This window comes from Crocodylus porosus, unplaced genomic scaffold (genome assembly GCF_001723895.1).
Source record: "Crocodylus porosus isolate Cpor-Errol unplaced genomic scaffold, CroPor_comp1, whole genome shotgun sequence".
In the NCBI taxonomy this organism is placed as follows: Eukaryota; Metazoa; Chordata; order Crocodylia; family Crocodylidae; genus Crocodylus; species Crocodylus porosus.
Window position 1 is genome coordinate 3488517 of NW_017728929.1, and position 15824 is coordinate 3504340.

A 15824-nucleotide genomic window follows, 5' to 3' on the forward strand; every position below is an offset into this window, starting at 1 on the left:
TTTGTTCTCAGGCCTCAGAAAAGCTGCCATGTTTTTATCTTTTACCTGTCATGGGAGGACACATAGAAGGCTCAAGCCAAAACAGAGCCCAAACCATAAATGTTTTAGGGGTTAAAAGCTGTATCTTAAATTGTGGCAGGCAGTTGATACACCGCAGTGAAGCCAGGATTTTTTCCAAATCTCCTACCTGGTGATGCAAACTAGAATTGCTAGGGACCTATTGTCTTGGCACACATGTATTCAGTAACATTTCATTAGTACAATGAATGCAACAATTATAAATACCAAAGATGACATCACTTCAGTCAAGAAAAACTTTAAAAGTATATTAAAAAGATCTGGTAAACCATCACATTAGATTTTGTTAAACAGCCTACAGCTTTGACAAAAGCAGCTATTACACAAGCAAAGCCATGTAAGAGTAGAAACACACATACTGTTATATCACAGCTGCCTCATGGACATTCTTGATCTTAAGATTCAACTGTATGTCTGAAGCAATGCCCAGTTGAGTTACCTAGCCTTTTTAGTGGATACAGAAAATATCAAACCAGCATAAAATCTTCCATACAAACACTTGCACATGCACAGTTTCACACAAAGCACTCAGAATACATGATCACTGAGACAGTAATAGTAGGGGGGAAAAAATCACTGTATTGCTTCCCTTCATTAATACCTTCTAGGATTATTTTGCTGATGTGAAAAGGGTTTTGTTGTTGCATTTCATTCTACCATGCTGAAGCTTCAAGAGAATTTCCTGAAGTCTAGGTTTAAGCCACAACATTGAACATTCAGTTGTATTCACTATAGATCTCAGAATCTTTTGCACTTCCCCTAAGAAGCAGTTTAATAGGCCCTTTTGTGGGAAACTATCTAAACACCCAGGGCACCACCTATTGGTCAATCCACATTTATTTTCCATTTTCCCAAAAAGGCTTTTTTCTTTTTTTTTAAACTATTTCAGTTGAAACAATCCCCCAGTGGGAGTGTGATGAGGTCAGAGTTCCTCAAGTCAACTATGTTCAGAACATTAGTATTTATTTCTATTGTATCAGTGCCCAGGGATCCCAAACAGAGATTTCTACTCCATAGTTCAGGGCTCTGTAGATGTAAACTCAGAAATGGTCCTTGCCTCCGAGTGCTCACAGAGTCCTAGTTTTAGACAATAAGCAACCACCAAACAAACCAAACAACAGGGTGGAGGGAGTTACAATTACGTCAGTGGGTATGTCTATACATGCGCTTTACTGCTCGGTAGACAAATTTACTTCACAGTAAAGTGTTACCATCTACATGTACGCAGCAACTGAGCCAGTGTAGAGCAATTTAAAGTGCCATTGGCTAGTCCTGTCAAACACAGGTACTATTCAGCAGCAGAGTAAATTACTTTGCTTAAATACATGTGTAGATGGTGACATCGGGATTAGTTTACTCTGGTTCAAATTGCACTGGAGTTTATCAGTCACATTAATTCCTTGTGTAGATGCACCCAGTAGTTCCAGGAAGCAGTGGTGAGCTGCAGGCATCTTGGCCAAAGTGGGATTTCCAAGCTGTTGCTTTGTGAGATGAATTGGAGGATACTTCCCAAGCATAAGGGTCAACATGAGAGAAATCATATGGTATTCACGGGGGAAAAGCAGACAAGTAGGCAATCAAAGCAACAGCTGTTGGCAGACCAAAACAGGGGGTTGACATTGTGATAAATAATTTGTCTTCTTACCTCTAGGACTACTCAGCAGTTCCAGTGTATGAATTTTATGAACCACCCTGAAGCAAATCCCTTTCAAGTCTAATGTCCAGAATACTCTGTTTAGGTAGACAATCAGTGCAGATGTATGTCATCCTATGTATTTCCAATACAATTTAACCAGATGACTATATTGCTGAAATCAGGGTTATTTACAGTGGCACATATAGGTTTTGTTCTCAACTTCTTTCAGTAGGTTTTTAACTGCCAAATGTGCCTTTGATAATCTTCAAAATGTTCTTTCTTCATGCCACACTGAAATCATCTGATAGAGTGTTCAGCACTCTTTGCGCAAATGCTGTTCTATGGACAACACAGAAATCTAGCAAAGATTCATCTCACTGTTTAATAATTTGTAGAGCTTGCATTTTCATTTTAAAAAGTGTCAGTCACTGAAAATAAAGTAGACATCCTAGATCTCATGCATATTCTTAATGAAAACATCATGTATCCTTCTTCAAAATAATTTCTTTCAAGTATAAGGGACTTTTGCCCCTGGAGGCTAATTTAGCAGTTTTAATGCTTAATTAGCAACTTAGAGGAATCTTACAATATCTACCCCAGTGCTCTCCAGATAGTATTCACAAGAGAGAGTCTGTTTTGTCTGCAGGAACCTAATTCAAAATTGTGGCTTAGATGAGATCCTCTCAAGCTATCTAGAGTTCCCACAGGACAGTAGAACTACTACCAACACAAAGTCTCGTTAATCTGTTTCTATCAGTTGCAGCAAAGTTATTGTACATTCTCACAACTTGAAATAAGGGATGCTTATGAACTGGTGACAAAGGGAACTCTGTCTCTCAACATCATGTCGTAATAAAGCCAACCTCGTCCTGATATGCCCTTCTCACAGAAAACCCATAGAGAGGATTCCCTGGGTCCTCTGATACAGGTTGCAGCTTGAGAAGACTGCATGGCCTGCAAACCACAGACATTCATATGGGAAGCACAGCACAAGTTTATTATTGCCAAGCCTATGGCTGAGCTCTCCCCTCCTCTGCCTCCTGGGGTTCTCCTTCCTCCAGCAGCAAAACTTATCAGTTACAAAACTGCTCCTCATCTGTTATCTTCTTAGCTGCACACTATTCCCCTAACTTTCAGTGGAGAATCACTGGAGTTAATAACACTTGTGGCAGCCTCACCTCCTGTGTAGATTTCTCCTAAAAAGTCTTTTGTATTAGGATGGACTATGCTACAAAGAGGCAAAAATGTACATCCCAGTGTTTCTCTCCTTACACATGCAACCTAATAAACCCAAAGAGCCTCATCAGTGTTTAGGGCAAAGGAAGGAGTGCTCGCATGCTGGAGCTGCTGCATGAATCCCAGTCTTCCTACCTTCTGAATTTCTTTGCTGCTTTGGATATCTCTGATGGCAAAAAGGAACAAGAGCAACCTGTTTATTTCAGTGATTATCAGTCTCCAAGTGTAACAGTCACTTCCAGCATCCTTGGGCTGTAGTTCTGGACATACACAAAGTGCTGGTACGGCCTGTAACTTGAAAGGACAGACTGACCAGTGATAAAGGCTCTAGCCTAGAACCTGGGTTCCACTTGCTGTCCTAATACAGACTTCCTGGGTGACCTCTGGCAAGTGTCAGTACTTCCGTTCCCCAATTGTAAAACGGGGATCAGAGCACTGTCTGACTTGACAAGGGAGTTGAGACTTTGAATCACTTTAGTCCTACAGCAATAAGGGCCATCTCAGCATTTAATGCTTTTTGGGGTTCCTCCTTGTCTTCGTTTCAAAGTGGCAGCAAATAACAAAACTCTTGCTTTGCTGCTGCCACTGGCTTGGCCTCACAGATAAGCAATGTCATCTTCATCTACAAGCATAATACTCAACCCTACTTACTGCACAGTAGGGCTGAGGTGTACTCATCATATGCAAGTTAAGTGAACACTTAGATTACACTGGCAGGGAAATGCAGGTTTATCATACCACATTAGATCACCTGTTCAAGTACACTGCCTTCGCCTACATCCAAAACATCATAAAAAGCCTCCACAATGAACCCAACCAATCTGTAGATGGCAGACAAATTCCTTCCTAGCCCACACAGATGGTGAACTTAAATCTTGAAATGAGAAATTTTGTTCCATGTTGTTTTTGCTCATAAGAGCTTTTAAGTGTTAAGGATGCATTTAATCCTTCCAGTCTACTGACAGGATCTCAATTTAGTGTGTTGCTATAAATAAAGCCTAGGAAAAAGCTGAGACCATTGTAAGCTCTTCTGCCTTTACTGAGGGTCTTATAGTGCATGTGATGTTAGAGCCTTTGGAGAGTTTAACCTGTACTAAGCCCTTATATCTAAAGGAAATGAAGAAGGGGGTGGAGGAGTAATATGGTCTAGTGAGGAACGAAAGGAACTCTGAGCCAGGAGATCTGGGCTCTATTGCGTCTATCTGCAGCACAGCAACAGTATGTCTCAGCCTGCATGTTCCCAAGCCTACCCTACCCACCTACCACCAGCCAGCCTCCAAACTCTGCAATGCACCTGTGAGGTTATTCCAGAACATCCCCTAAATGCTCCGCAGGCCTGGCTCTGGCATGCTTGAATAACCACAGAGGATGTCCCAGGAAGCCTCACTGGCACATTTCTGGGTTTGGAGTGTGCTAGCAGAAGCAAGATGGGCAGGACACAATGCTGCTGCAGAACAGGCATGGCAACGTGACATTGGGCGAACCACCACACCTGCCTCAGCGTCACCTCCTCCAGCTATAAAAAAGCCCCTTTCAGAAAATGCTTTAATATCCTATGAGTAAAATTATACTATACAGATTGCATTTCTTACTATTTATAGAGCAGAGTGAGATGCTATTGCTATGCACACTCCATACCGTAGAAGACAGAAACAAATTCTCACACAACAGGTGTTATAGTAAGAAGCTGAGTACACACCAGGAAATGAGATGCGTCGTTTCCAGCCCATGCAGTCTAAGCCTGTCGGGGTGCTCTGTGAAAATGGATGCAACTTAAGAGGAAGAATGTCAAGGGCAATAGCAGAAGCGATGGCCAGACTCATTCTAGCCTGCAAGACAAAAGGAAAACACAGGAGATAGATATTATGCTTAGATGCCTTCAAGTACCAATTAACTGTTTCATCCTGAAATGTTTCTTTCCAGCTGTAATGCTTGTTAGTGTTTGTTATCCCAAAGTAAGTGTCTGCATAATCAGATTCTTTAGGACAGGGGGTAGGGGAGGGGCCAGCCTATCCTATCAAAATAAGGCTTTTCTCTCAGATAGTGGTAAAGAGAGCAAAGCTTCAAGGTAAGGGGATGGAAGAAGAGGTTATAAGAGCCATAACCCCTGGCACATGCACAGACAGCATGTTCATAGGTACCATTATCATCCTCAACTTGCATCTGTTTTGCTATAGAGATGCATGCAGTTATTTCCCTTCCTTGAAGCATACTCTGTGGGGGCAGGAAAACACAATACATTTCTTTGGAAAATTACATACCAGGAAGACAATTATGAAACATGGACTCATTCTTTCCATTAATTTTTTGCTCAGTAAGTCTTGAGTATGGATCGTTTCACCAGTGGGAGGGAAAACAAAACTCTCTTATGGACAAAAATAGGAGGATAGTCACAAAGGAAAAAGGCACTTTTCACTTGTGGGGAAAAAAAACCTCTAAAAAAACTGAAATGAAAACAAATGTGTTTGGGTTTTGACTATTACATCCCAACCATATTTTTTTAGTTAATTTTGCCATAACAAGATACATCTGGCCCACTTCTGCTGGCTTGGAACAGGAACTAGTGTGAACTCAGCAGTGCAAATGGGGATTTTACTGTCCTCTGTAGTGTGTGGGCACATTTCTTTTTTTAGGGTCTTCTGAGCACATATTAACCAACTACTTCCTTGTAATTACAGTGGCAGGGTATTGGCAGTTTCCTCATCTCCCCTGCTTTTCCCTATGGTAGGCAATAGGACAGTGGTTTTCAAACTGTGTTCTGTGGAAGCCTATGATTCCACAATATGTCATCAGGACGTCTGCAAAGATAAGAAAGAAACAGCCTAATGCTATTGCTGTGAACTATCTTGTATTAAGTGTGAAACAGCACTGGCAGTCATCAAAAGATAGGGTAATAAGCTATTTGAACCAGCAGGACATGGAAATATCCTTCAAGAGCAAGACTTTTCTGTCTACTCAAGAGCAACAACTTGTCAGCTCTTGTCCCATTTCAGAATGGGAATGCTGCATACCAAGCATCTCTCAATTAGCTCTGCAGGGAATGGGATGACATGTGAGATGTTAAAGGTGGGTAAAACAATGTACAAATACGGATCAGGCATGGTCAGGAACAATATTGCACATGAGCAAAGACATCCAAATTTGGTGTGGAACTACTTGGTGAAACATGAAGTAGATGTGTTTTTACTGCGTTCCCCTGCCCACCTCATGTCTCTACCCCCTACCACTTCTCATGCCTGGCAGCCACACAGACTATTAGCGACTACTAACTAAGAGAAACTCGTTTGAAAGAAGGACTGTAAGGTTGGCTTTCATGGGTATGATCTCACCACCATTACTGCTCCCTTCTTTTATTTCAAGTTTTCCACAGTTATCACATCCTCATCCTCCAATCAAGCAAGGGCCAGGGATATTTGGGTCCAATATTCAAACCAGGATCTGCCCCATTTTCTATTCACCTATGCTCTGTCATCAATAGCCTATTCATTGCTTCAGAGATTATTATCCACAGGCCTGTAAAGCAGCCAGGAGTGCCACCCAGACCTGCCTTCTGCAAAAAGGCTCCTTTAAGAAAGCTGTCTCTCAGCAAAATAATTTCAGTCTTCTAAAAGGAAAAACAAACCCATCCTACATGCTGTTTGGGGCATTGAAATGATGTTATTCAATTCCTGCTCCTAGGGTTTACTTTACTGGAATAAGGAGAACACAGCCAATGTTTTGGCATAAACTGCTATCTCCAGAGTGATAGCATAAACCCTGTGCAAATTAACCTAAGCAACACCTGTTTGTCTATAAAACAACAAAGAAGCCCCAGTGGGGACAGACTCTCTTCCAGTGATGACACAGCCAGGTAAAACAGGCAAAGCATAAAAATGTGTCCAGAAAATACCAAGGGTGAAGTCTAAGTTATTTTCCTGGAACAAAGGGAGAAGGCATTATTCTTCTCTTGAAACTAAATGTGATGATATATGATGCAGTCTCACTACCACCACAATAAAATTTCTGGCTGCCCATTGGGAAATTGTAAAAGAGATTTCAACTTTGGCTATGTCTATGCCCACAAGTACAGCATGCCCTGCCTCCTCAGGAGTTCTAGGTCTGGGAAAAGAATTTTTCTACTTTCCTGTCTTTTCTTTCTTAAGGTGTATAAAAAAAAAGGGTGGGGGGATCGTACTTCATCAAAGCTCTAATCCAAAGTACCTTGATTATCTACCCAGGCCAGATCCAGTATGCTGTAATTACAGATCTTAATAGAAGGTTACCTCTTTATGTTAAGAGAGATATGTCCTCTTTAGGATAGGGAATGGCATGTTTTTTGCTGTGGACAAACAAAACAACTATATCAATTTAAAAAGAAAGAACGGGCTTATCGTTTGTGAGCATCGGAGATCCGGGTTTTCAGTTTCCCACAGAAAAACAAAGGAAACCACGGATTTCCTGACTTTATCAGAAAAAAAACGGATTTCCCTTTTAGTAGAGATACCTGTGGATTTCCCTCATTCGCAAAGAGCTCTGTAGACTGGCAGAGTTCCCACCTGCAAGAGCTAATTGCAAAAAGGGTGGGAAACCCCCAGCCCTGCCCAGAGGGGGAGGGAGAAGGGGAAAGGGCAGGCAGGGCCTGTAGCTCTTACTCAGCCAAGGCTTGACTCAGGCTCACTCTTTGTTCCTAGAGCCTAAGGTAAGTGGGGCTTGCAGAGGGCTGGGGGTCCCCTCAGGCAGGGCTGGAAGGTTGCAGGTTATGGCTGGGGGGCACCAGCAGGGCTGGGAGGGGCCCCTGGGTGGTAGGTGTGGGTATGGGTGACTGCCAGGGCTGTGGAAAGGGCCAGCAGGGCAGGTGGGGGTTAGGGCATAGGCCTGAGGCTGGGGCTGAGGGAACAGGGAGATGTTGGGGGCAGCCCCAGATGGAGTGCCTGCCTGGCCGGCAGCACATGGACCGGGAGGTGAGTGCTATTGGCCCTCCAGGAAAGCTGCAAAGGGAAGCACAGAGCCCACTCAGGCCAATAGCACGCCACTCCTGGTCCATGTGCCGCCGGCTAGGTGGGCACTCCACGTGGGGAGGGAAGCAGGGCAGCAGGAAAGAGCAGAGCTGCACGGAGAAGTTGTTTGTCGCTGTGAGCTCCACCCTGCTTCCTTCCCCCGGGGTCTCCGCAGCCCAGTGGGTGCAACCCAGCGCAGCAGGAAGCAGTGGCGCCATGCAGAGAAGCTGCTTATCGCTGCAAGCTCCACCTACGCGCAGGCCTGCAGTGAGAGCAGCAGCGCGGGGCTGCACCTCTCAAAGCGATGGCACATGCACAGGGTGTGTTGCCAGGGCAGTGTGGAGCTCACAGTGGCGAGCAGCATCTCCACGTGGCTCCACTCTTCCCTGCCATTTCAGGTCATGCCCACTAGGCTGCAGAGGTCCCTGGGGAGGGCAGCAGGGTGGGAGCCCACAGCCTGTGCCTGCCCCATGCACAGATCTGGGGGCATGGGTCCCCCCAGGGCCCTCCCTGCAGCAGGCAGCAAGTGGGAGTGGGGGCACGGGGCTGTGGACCCAGGTCCATAGCCCTGGCAGCTGGGAGACTTCTCCTGAAGGATTGGGGAAGCAGGGACTGGTGGGGGGCAAGGGGCACCAGGAAGGCTGTAGGGGGTGGGGAGTGAGAGGCACAAGCAGGGCTGGGGGGGCTGTGGGGAGCCTTTAATTTGAATCACAGATTTTGGGGGGTTTTTGAGAGAATTTATGATTTTATATCAGGGAAAACTGGGTTCTCTGGTAAGCATGTTCCTGCTGATCTGTTTAGTAAGCCTGCTTCTATCCACATTGAAGGGACGCTGAACTGAATCAGCTTACCCTGAAATGAAACAGCAGCTAAATTAGTGTAACTTAGCTTTACCTGACTACAGGATACAGAGGGGTACATGAAACAGTTATCAGCTTGAAACAGAGAGTCCTCATCAACTTCTTAAATCAGTATAATTGGTTCATCCGTTTCTACTCTTGACATTTGTTAAAACTCAGATAATTTTTTTCCCCAGTGACACGGATGAAACTCCACCAAAAGTTAGTGGGATTGCACTGGTGTAACAGGGAGGCAGATATGTCTCTACATGTATGCATACGGATACTGCACCATGGATTTATTATGTTTGAATAGGTTTCCTTTTCTTCTATGTATAGATTTCAACTAGCCAGTAATATAATGGGACATTACATATCCTTCAATTGTCCCGTAAATGTTAACAGTTTTTACGATTAAAATTTGAACTGTCACGGGTTTCTTCATTCCACCAGTTTGGACTGTCTCTCATAAGAAAAAACTGCTTGAATAAACCTAGGAGACTGGGCTGCATTAGTAAGAATGCTATCAGCAGATCAAGGAAAGTGATTATTTCCCTTTATTCAGCATCAGTGAAGCTACATCTGTAGTACTGTGTCCAGTTTTGAGGCCTCCACTACAGAAAAGATGTGGACAAATTTGAGGCAGTCCAGTGGAGGGCAACTAAAATGGTTAGGGGGCTGGAGCACATGACTTCTGAAGAGAGGCTGAGGGAACTGGGCTTTTATTTAGTCTGGAGAAAAAAAGACCGAGGGGAGATTTACTAGCACCCTTCAAGTACATAAAGGGCAGTTCGAAAGAGGATGGAGCTAGACTGTCCTCGGTGGTAGCAGACGACAGAGCAAGCAGCATGGTTCTCAAGTTTCAGCAAAGAAAGGTTAAGTTAGATAGGATGAAAAACTTTCTTGCTAGGAGAGGGTAGTAAAGCACTGGAACAGGTTACCCAGAGGGGTGATGGAATCTCCATCCTTAGAGGTTTTTAAGACCCAGGCGGACAAAGTCTTGGCTGGGATGGTCTAGTTGGGAATGGTCCTGGTTTGAGCAGGGAATTGGACTGGATGATTTTCTGAGGTCCCTTCCAGCCCTAATTTTCTATGACCCTGATTCTGTCATTCTACCAGGTCTACCTAATATTGCATGTTTAACTGCAGTCAAAATCAAGTTAAGATTTAAGTTGGAAGTGAGGAGGAGGGAAGAGAGAGAGAGAGAGAGAGAAGAAATGTATGTTGCCAGCTTGAACAAGTCTTCCAAAGTAATTCTGGTAATAGACTGAAGCAATTCAAAGCTGTGATACTCCCCAGCCCAAAAGAAAACAAATAAAATACAGAGAACAGTTTAGTAGACACTGGTATTGCTCTAGTATTCTGACTGTGTGGTTGCATCAAAATAATTAACTGTCTAAATGCTCCAAACTGTATAGTTGGTCCCTCCACTATGTGAATGAATGCAAGTCTGTGACTGGGCAAAAATCAAAGTCACCAACAATGACATGAATTTCTCTGATTCTTCTTCAGGGGATTTTATTTCAAAGGTTAACTGCAACTGGCTAAATGTTAACACTTTAAAGTGTGAGATCAGAAGATGCTCAGTTTGTTACTGGCAGCATTACATTGCAAGGGACAGCTGAGCCCAGATGAGTACAGCTTTGTCAGGGACATTGTCAGGGACAGCTGAGTCCAGCTTTGACTTAAGGGATTTATGCAGATTCTTCCCATTCAAAGTATATCTTCAGTTTACTGGACACAAGCAAAAAAAGGCCATTATTTATGACTGCTTATGACTGATGTGTCTAAGGTGTTTTACTTGGTTTTAAAGGCATATTTTTTAGTATTCATCCCTACCATAGATCCAAATTGCTTGCCATTTCTAACTGTCTGATAATAAATATCTATGCATTTTCATCTGGACCTCCATGTTGGTTTAGAGCAGCCCACAGAATTATAGTGAGCATTACTACTGAAAATGTGGGATGTGGTTTTTCTTGTGCCCTGTCTGTCTAAATTAGTTGCTTCTGCAATATGCCAGCATTACATCACCATATATGCTGACCTGATACTGACTTAACATAATGCAACCCATCAGACCTGAAGTCACACATCCCAAGACATCTATGTGTCAGAAAACATCAGACTTACAACTTGCATCTCAAAATCCCATTCAGTTGCATTATCTGGTTTCAATCACAGTCACAAAAGAAAATAAGCATTTCTCAAGGCTTTTCTGTTATCATTACTTCTCTTTATAAAAGGACTACAGTATTCAACTATAACAGTCCCAATTACAGCTTTTGATAGTGCTACCACAATGATTTGCAACACTGCTGAAGAAAACTGTTGTATTATTTTTAAATACAGGATAGAGTCCAAAGCCAATAGCAAATGGAGGAAATCAATGTTTGAGGAAAACAGTGAACAGTATAGGAAGGGGGTACCTCTGAGCCAGCAATTACTGTCATCAGTAAACAACACATGTCATGGAGCCTAATTATATACAGGATATTAAAGGAAAATACAGTTTACATTTTTCATCAGCGTAACTGGTCCAAGGATCTCAGCATTGTAACTGCATTTGGACTAGTGATGACAAGAATTCCTGATGGCCCATTGTACACACCTGGCCCATTCTGCAAACCAGTTTGATGCAGTCAGAACCATCTACATGGTGCCATATAACTGAAATCAAAAGCCTGTTCCCCTGCCGTTCTCCCCTGCCTCAAAGAGTAGGACAGGATAAAAAAGTGGTTTTCTCCTGACAGAGACAAAGAGTCCTCAAGGCATGAGAAGTTTTAGTGACAGTATCTCAGTGGGAGCAAGTGTAGCCATTACTCTTACACAACCAATCACAGGTTAAAGTTATTCAGTATCAGACAAACCGTAGAGAGGTTTAAAGGAGACAGCATTTATTGGTAGCAAGGAGCAAATTACCCTACCCAGAAGATCATTAAATTAAAGAATATTTGGGCCTAATAAAGAATGAGAAAAATAAAAGCTGAAGAGATAATTGGTCACCCTTTCTACAGATGTTAATGATCTAGATGACAGTGAACATGCACTGTAGCATTAGATTTCCATCACCACTCAACCTGTCAAGCAATGATTATTATTTTTACACAATTTACTGGATTTTGTTTCTGAGGGCTTATAAATCAGTCTTGAAAAGAATCTCTTATCTTTGGCTTTTGTGTCTTGAAACATCAATAGTTTCCCTGGAGTTTTGAACAATACTGAAAATGATTGCTTTTCTTGAAAGACTTCAGCCATTTCAGTATTATCAGTCATTGTCAGCAGGACCCCGGAAACAACTGGCATCAGCCTTTAAGGTGCTGAATGCCCTCAGAGTGCTGAGGGATTGTAGCCCATGGAAGGATTAGGTCCAGCATTTGTTAGAACCCAATTACTGACACTCCAACAATCTATATAATATTTTGGGGTGGTGTGAAATCATGTGTGCAGAACTTCTGAGCAGAGAATAGTGGATAATTTTTCAGAAGTACATCTTTAGAGACAATCTGTCTTGTTGAATTAGATTTTAACTATCTTAGAATAGGCCTCATCTTGATCTAAGGCCCGAACCCTGCAAATGCCGATGGATGCCCTAAAGTTCAGCATGAGAACGCTCTTGCTGCCTTCAGCAGAAGTTCTTACATTCATAGTTAGGCATGAGCTTTGCATGATCAGGGCCTATTCTCAACCAGTGCCACTTTAAACAATGATAACCAGACACATTCACGCCACATTGAGAAAAGAACATAAATGCAGACAACTGACCAATACATAAAACTGAAAAAGAATTTTTATTTGAAAACCTACCTCTTGCTTCCAAAACTAATTCAACAGCTTTGCCATTTTATTAACAGCAAGTTGCTGCCTCCCCTCTGATATCCCCAGCCCTATCTCCCTCTGTACTGTTAAGCACTCCTTATAGGACAAATTCTAATTTTGCGTCTCACTGAAGGGAGTGGGAAACTTGGCCATGCATCAAGCAATCCAGTGTGCAATCTGCATGACTGCATAAGAATAACCCAGTTCTTAAAAGATAACCCTCCACTGGTCAGTAGGTCAGTGAGGTTTTCCTACCAACAATCATCCATCAAGCTTCTTCTTTTGGGGAGTTTTGCCTAAGTAAAAAGGGAAGAATTTGCTCAAACGTAAGTAAGGAAGAAGGGAATGGTTTTCTTCATTGCAGCAACGCCCAAGGAGTAAACAGCATTAATTAAAGATTTCATCAGCACATTTTTTATTGACATGAACAGACCATTTTGTTCCTCAACTTTCTATTGTCCCTTCCGTCAAGAAAACAATTTGCTACCTTGACTCCCCACAGCAGAACATGTGACAGCATAGACGCTACTCCACTACAGCAGCAAAGCAAGCCACCTTCTTTCAAGACAGTAACTGTGCTGGTGTATTTAGTGTTATATACAGATTATTAGCCACAGAGGAAAGCAGAAGAAACTGGTGCAAGATGTAGCCTGAAGAGAGAAGATGACAGAAGAAAGAGTCAGCTGGAATGGAGAGAGGAAGACAGAGCCAGAGAAGAGGATGATGCCCAATGTCTTACTTTCACTTGGTCCTCTGGGAGGTTACTCCATTGGATTTCTCTCTCAGACTGTGGCTCCTTCTTGAGTTTCCTTTTCTGGTTCCTTTCCATCCAAATGTCATCAAAGCTGAAATGCTTGTACAGGGGTTTGGGCTGCCTCCTCTGTGAAGTTTCTTTGGCTTTTCCATCCAAAGTGAGGAGAGGGAGTCTCCAGCCTTTGTTTTCAATACTTGAGAACGGGCGTGGGGATGGCAGTGTCTGAGGAGGCTTCTTTTTTCGATGGGGAACCCATTTCTCACAGGACCTCCTTTCAGGTGGTGTTTGACTTTGCTGTTTAGGATCCTGTTTTATAAGCGGCAGGTGAAAACACAGGAGGTTTTTTATCATGTTGAACAGCTGACTACAATGCTCCGGTGACAGGGCCCAAAATCATTCGGGAGGGATCATCCTTCACTGGAGCTGTGCGAGACTCGCCCTCCCCCTTCTCCTCAGAGAGGAACCTTAGAGCCAGACCAGCACTGCATATTTTAATCACCTTCCTTGTTTTTAATAACCCATCAGAAACTTGAAAGTGACATCTCTTCCCATAAATAAGATAAAGAAGGAAAAATACTGTGACATAAAAATTACAATCAATAAGGGGCAATTTGATGGCTGTGACAAATCAAGTTAATAGGAAAAATGGCCAATATCATCCTAGACCTACCAATCTTCTCATTTTAAACTACTGTCCAATTATTACTGGTGTAGGCTTTTCAACATGCTGCTGTCCAGAAATACTGATTTTATACAAGAGCCACTTAAGGACAGGGAGACTGGAAGGCATTTAACATGCCCAACATGCCATAGGAAAGACTGTGGCAATAAGACACAGCTCACAGACTGGGGAGGAAGCCAGTGGCAGACTCCAGACGGACTGACAGGTACTGAGGTACCGCATTGAGGAATGGCAGCAAGCCATCCTTTATGTGATGCAATGCCTGGTCTTTTCTGCATTGAACTGTACCTGGGTTGCCTTCCCCTAGAAGAATGCAGCAATTCCACTCCCTGAGCAAAAGCTAGCAGAAAAAGTGAACCATCCTCTTTACTCACCCTAGTGCACTAGTGCAAGGCCAGTTACCATCTAGCCTGGAGTGTTTTACACCACAGTCACGACTGGAACTTAAGTCAGTTCACACCTGTGATATTGCTTGGAAGGAGAGACGATGCCTTTATAAATGGAATAACAGTCAAACTTGCCTGTCTGTTTTTATTCCCTCTGTCCCTTCATTATGAAAGATGATGTTAAGCTCCTGGATGCCTGAAGGTCTGACATACTGAGGCCAAGGCTTTCTGGTGTTGCATTAAATGTTATCCATGCTATTTGCCTGACATTTAGATGAGAAGCTGGGGAGCTTGGGGGGCTTCACTTCCATTCTCTATCAACATGCTGCTGCAGTGCTGCACAAAATACCCACTTTTATACAAGAGCCACTTACCAGCAGGGACGTTGGAAGGTATTTAACTACTAATCCAAACAGCAGCAATATGAAGTTTGATGATACCGAAAGTGAAGGTGCCAGAGTGCATCTTCCATGTCAAGGAGATTTATTTCCTGAGTGATACTACCTCCCATTATACCCTAGTTCAGTGGTTCCCAATCTGTGGTATGCATACCATCAGGGATATGCAGACAACCTGTCAGTGGTACGCGTTAACAGATTTATTACAATTACTGTATATGACAAAAATTTACTGGTAGTACTTAAGGTTGAACTGAAAAATTTACTGGTGGTACTTAACGTTGTAACTTTTTAAAGTGGTAGAGAGCAATCTGTCAGAGTTTGGGAACTGCTGCAGCCTAGTTCATTTGAAAAACCAAATGAGGCATTTTCATTTGGTCTTAAACCAAGTCCCTATACACATCATGCTATCCTAGCTTAGTTCTAGTTTGCAAATGGCAAATGATGATACAGTCCAGCTGTGTTACACATCCATACTACGGCTAAGGGAAATGTGGAGAGAGAGGAAGAATGCTTCTAATAAATAGCCCCTAAGCCTCACTGTGTCAGGGAAAGAATGGGAAACAGGAAGGAAAAAGTATGGGAAAAAGTATGGGACTTCAAGTATGGGATGTATCAGGGCAGTTTGTTACTGCCTGATGGATAGCACAATTACATAAGTAAAAGCATGTCACAAAAAATCAGATTAATTAGAGTCACTGTAGGAGTCCGTCTAATGCAAAACATTGGCCCAAGGGCAAACTGTCAGTTTTGCAGAACTGGCTTGTTCTGTATTGCTCCTTTCAGCATAAATCTCTGTGCCCTACAAACGAGTTGGAGCATGTTAACTATTGGGGGTGGGTATTGGGAAGGTTTTTGTTGTTGTTGATGATGATCTGCCTTTAAATACAAAAGAAAAGTTACTTATCCACTCAGTAACTCCAGTTTTTCAAAGATGTGTTGTCCCAGTGTGTGTTGCACTGTGGTTATAGTTTCATAGTTTCTAGGGTCGGAAGGGACCTGAGCAGATCATCTAGTCCG

General features: G+C 42.9%; 1 protein-coding gene across 1 annotated transcript in view; it reads right to left on the bottom strand.

Moving 5' to 3' along the window:
• ARHGEF4 (Rho guanine nucleotide exchange factor 4) overlaps nucleotides 1-15824 on the bottom strand; it is a 397910-nt gene that overhangs the window by 163189 nt on the left and 218897 nt on the right. Inside the window, exons 5-6 of the mRNA XM_019542928.1 lie at nucleotides 13324-13644; nucleotides 4650-4779 (exon numbers count right to left, since the gene is read on the bottom strand). Of these exons, the coding sequence (XP_019398473.1) occupies nucleotides 4650-4779; nucleotides 13324-13644 (451 nt within the window). The remainder of the gene's footprint in view (nucleotides 1-4649; nucleotides 4780-13323; nucleotides 13645-15824) is intronic.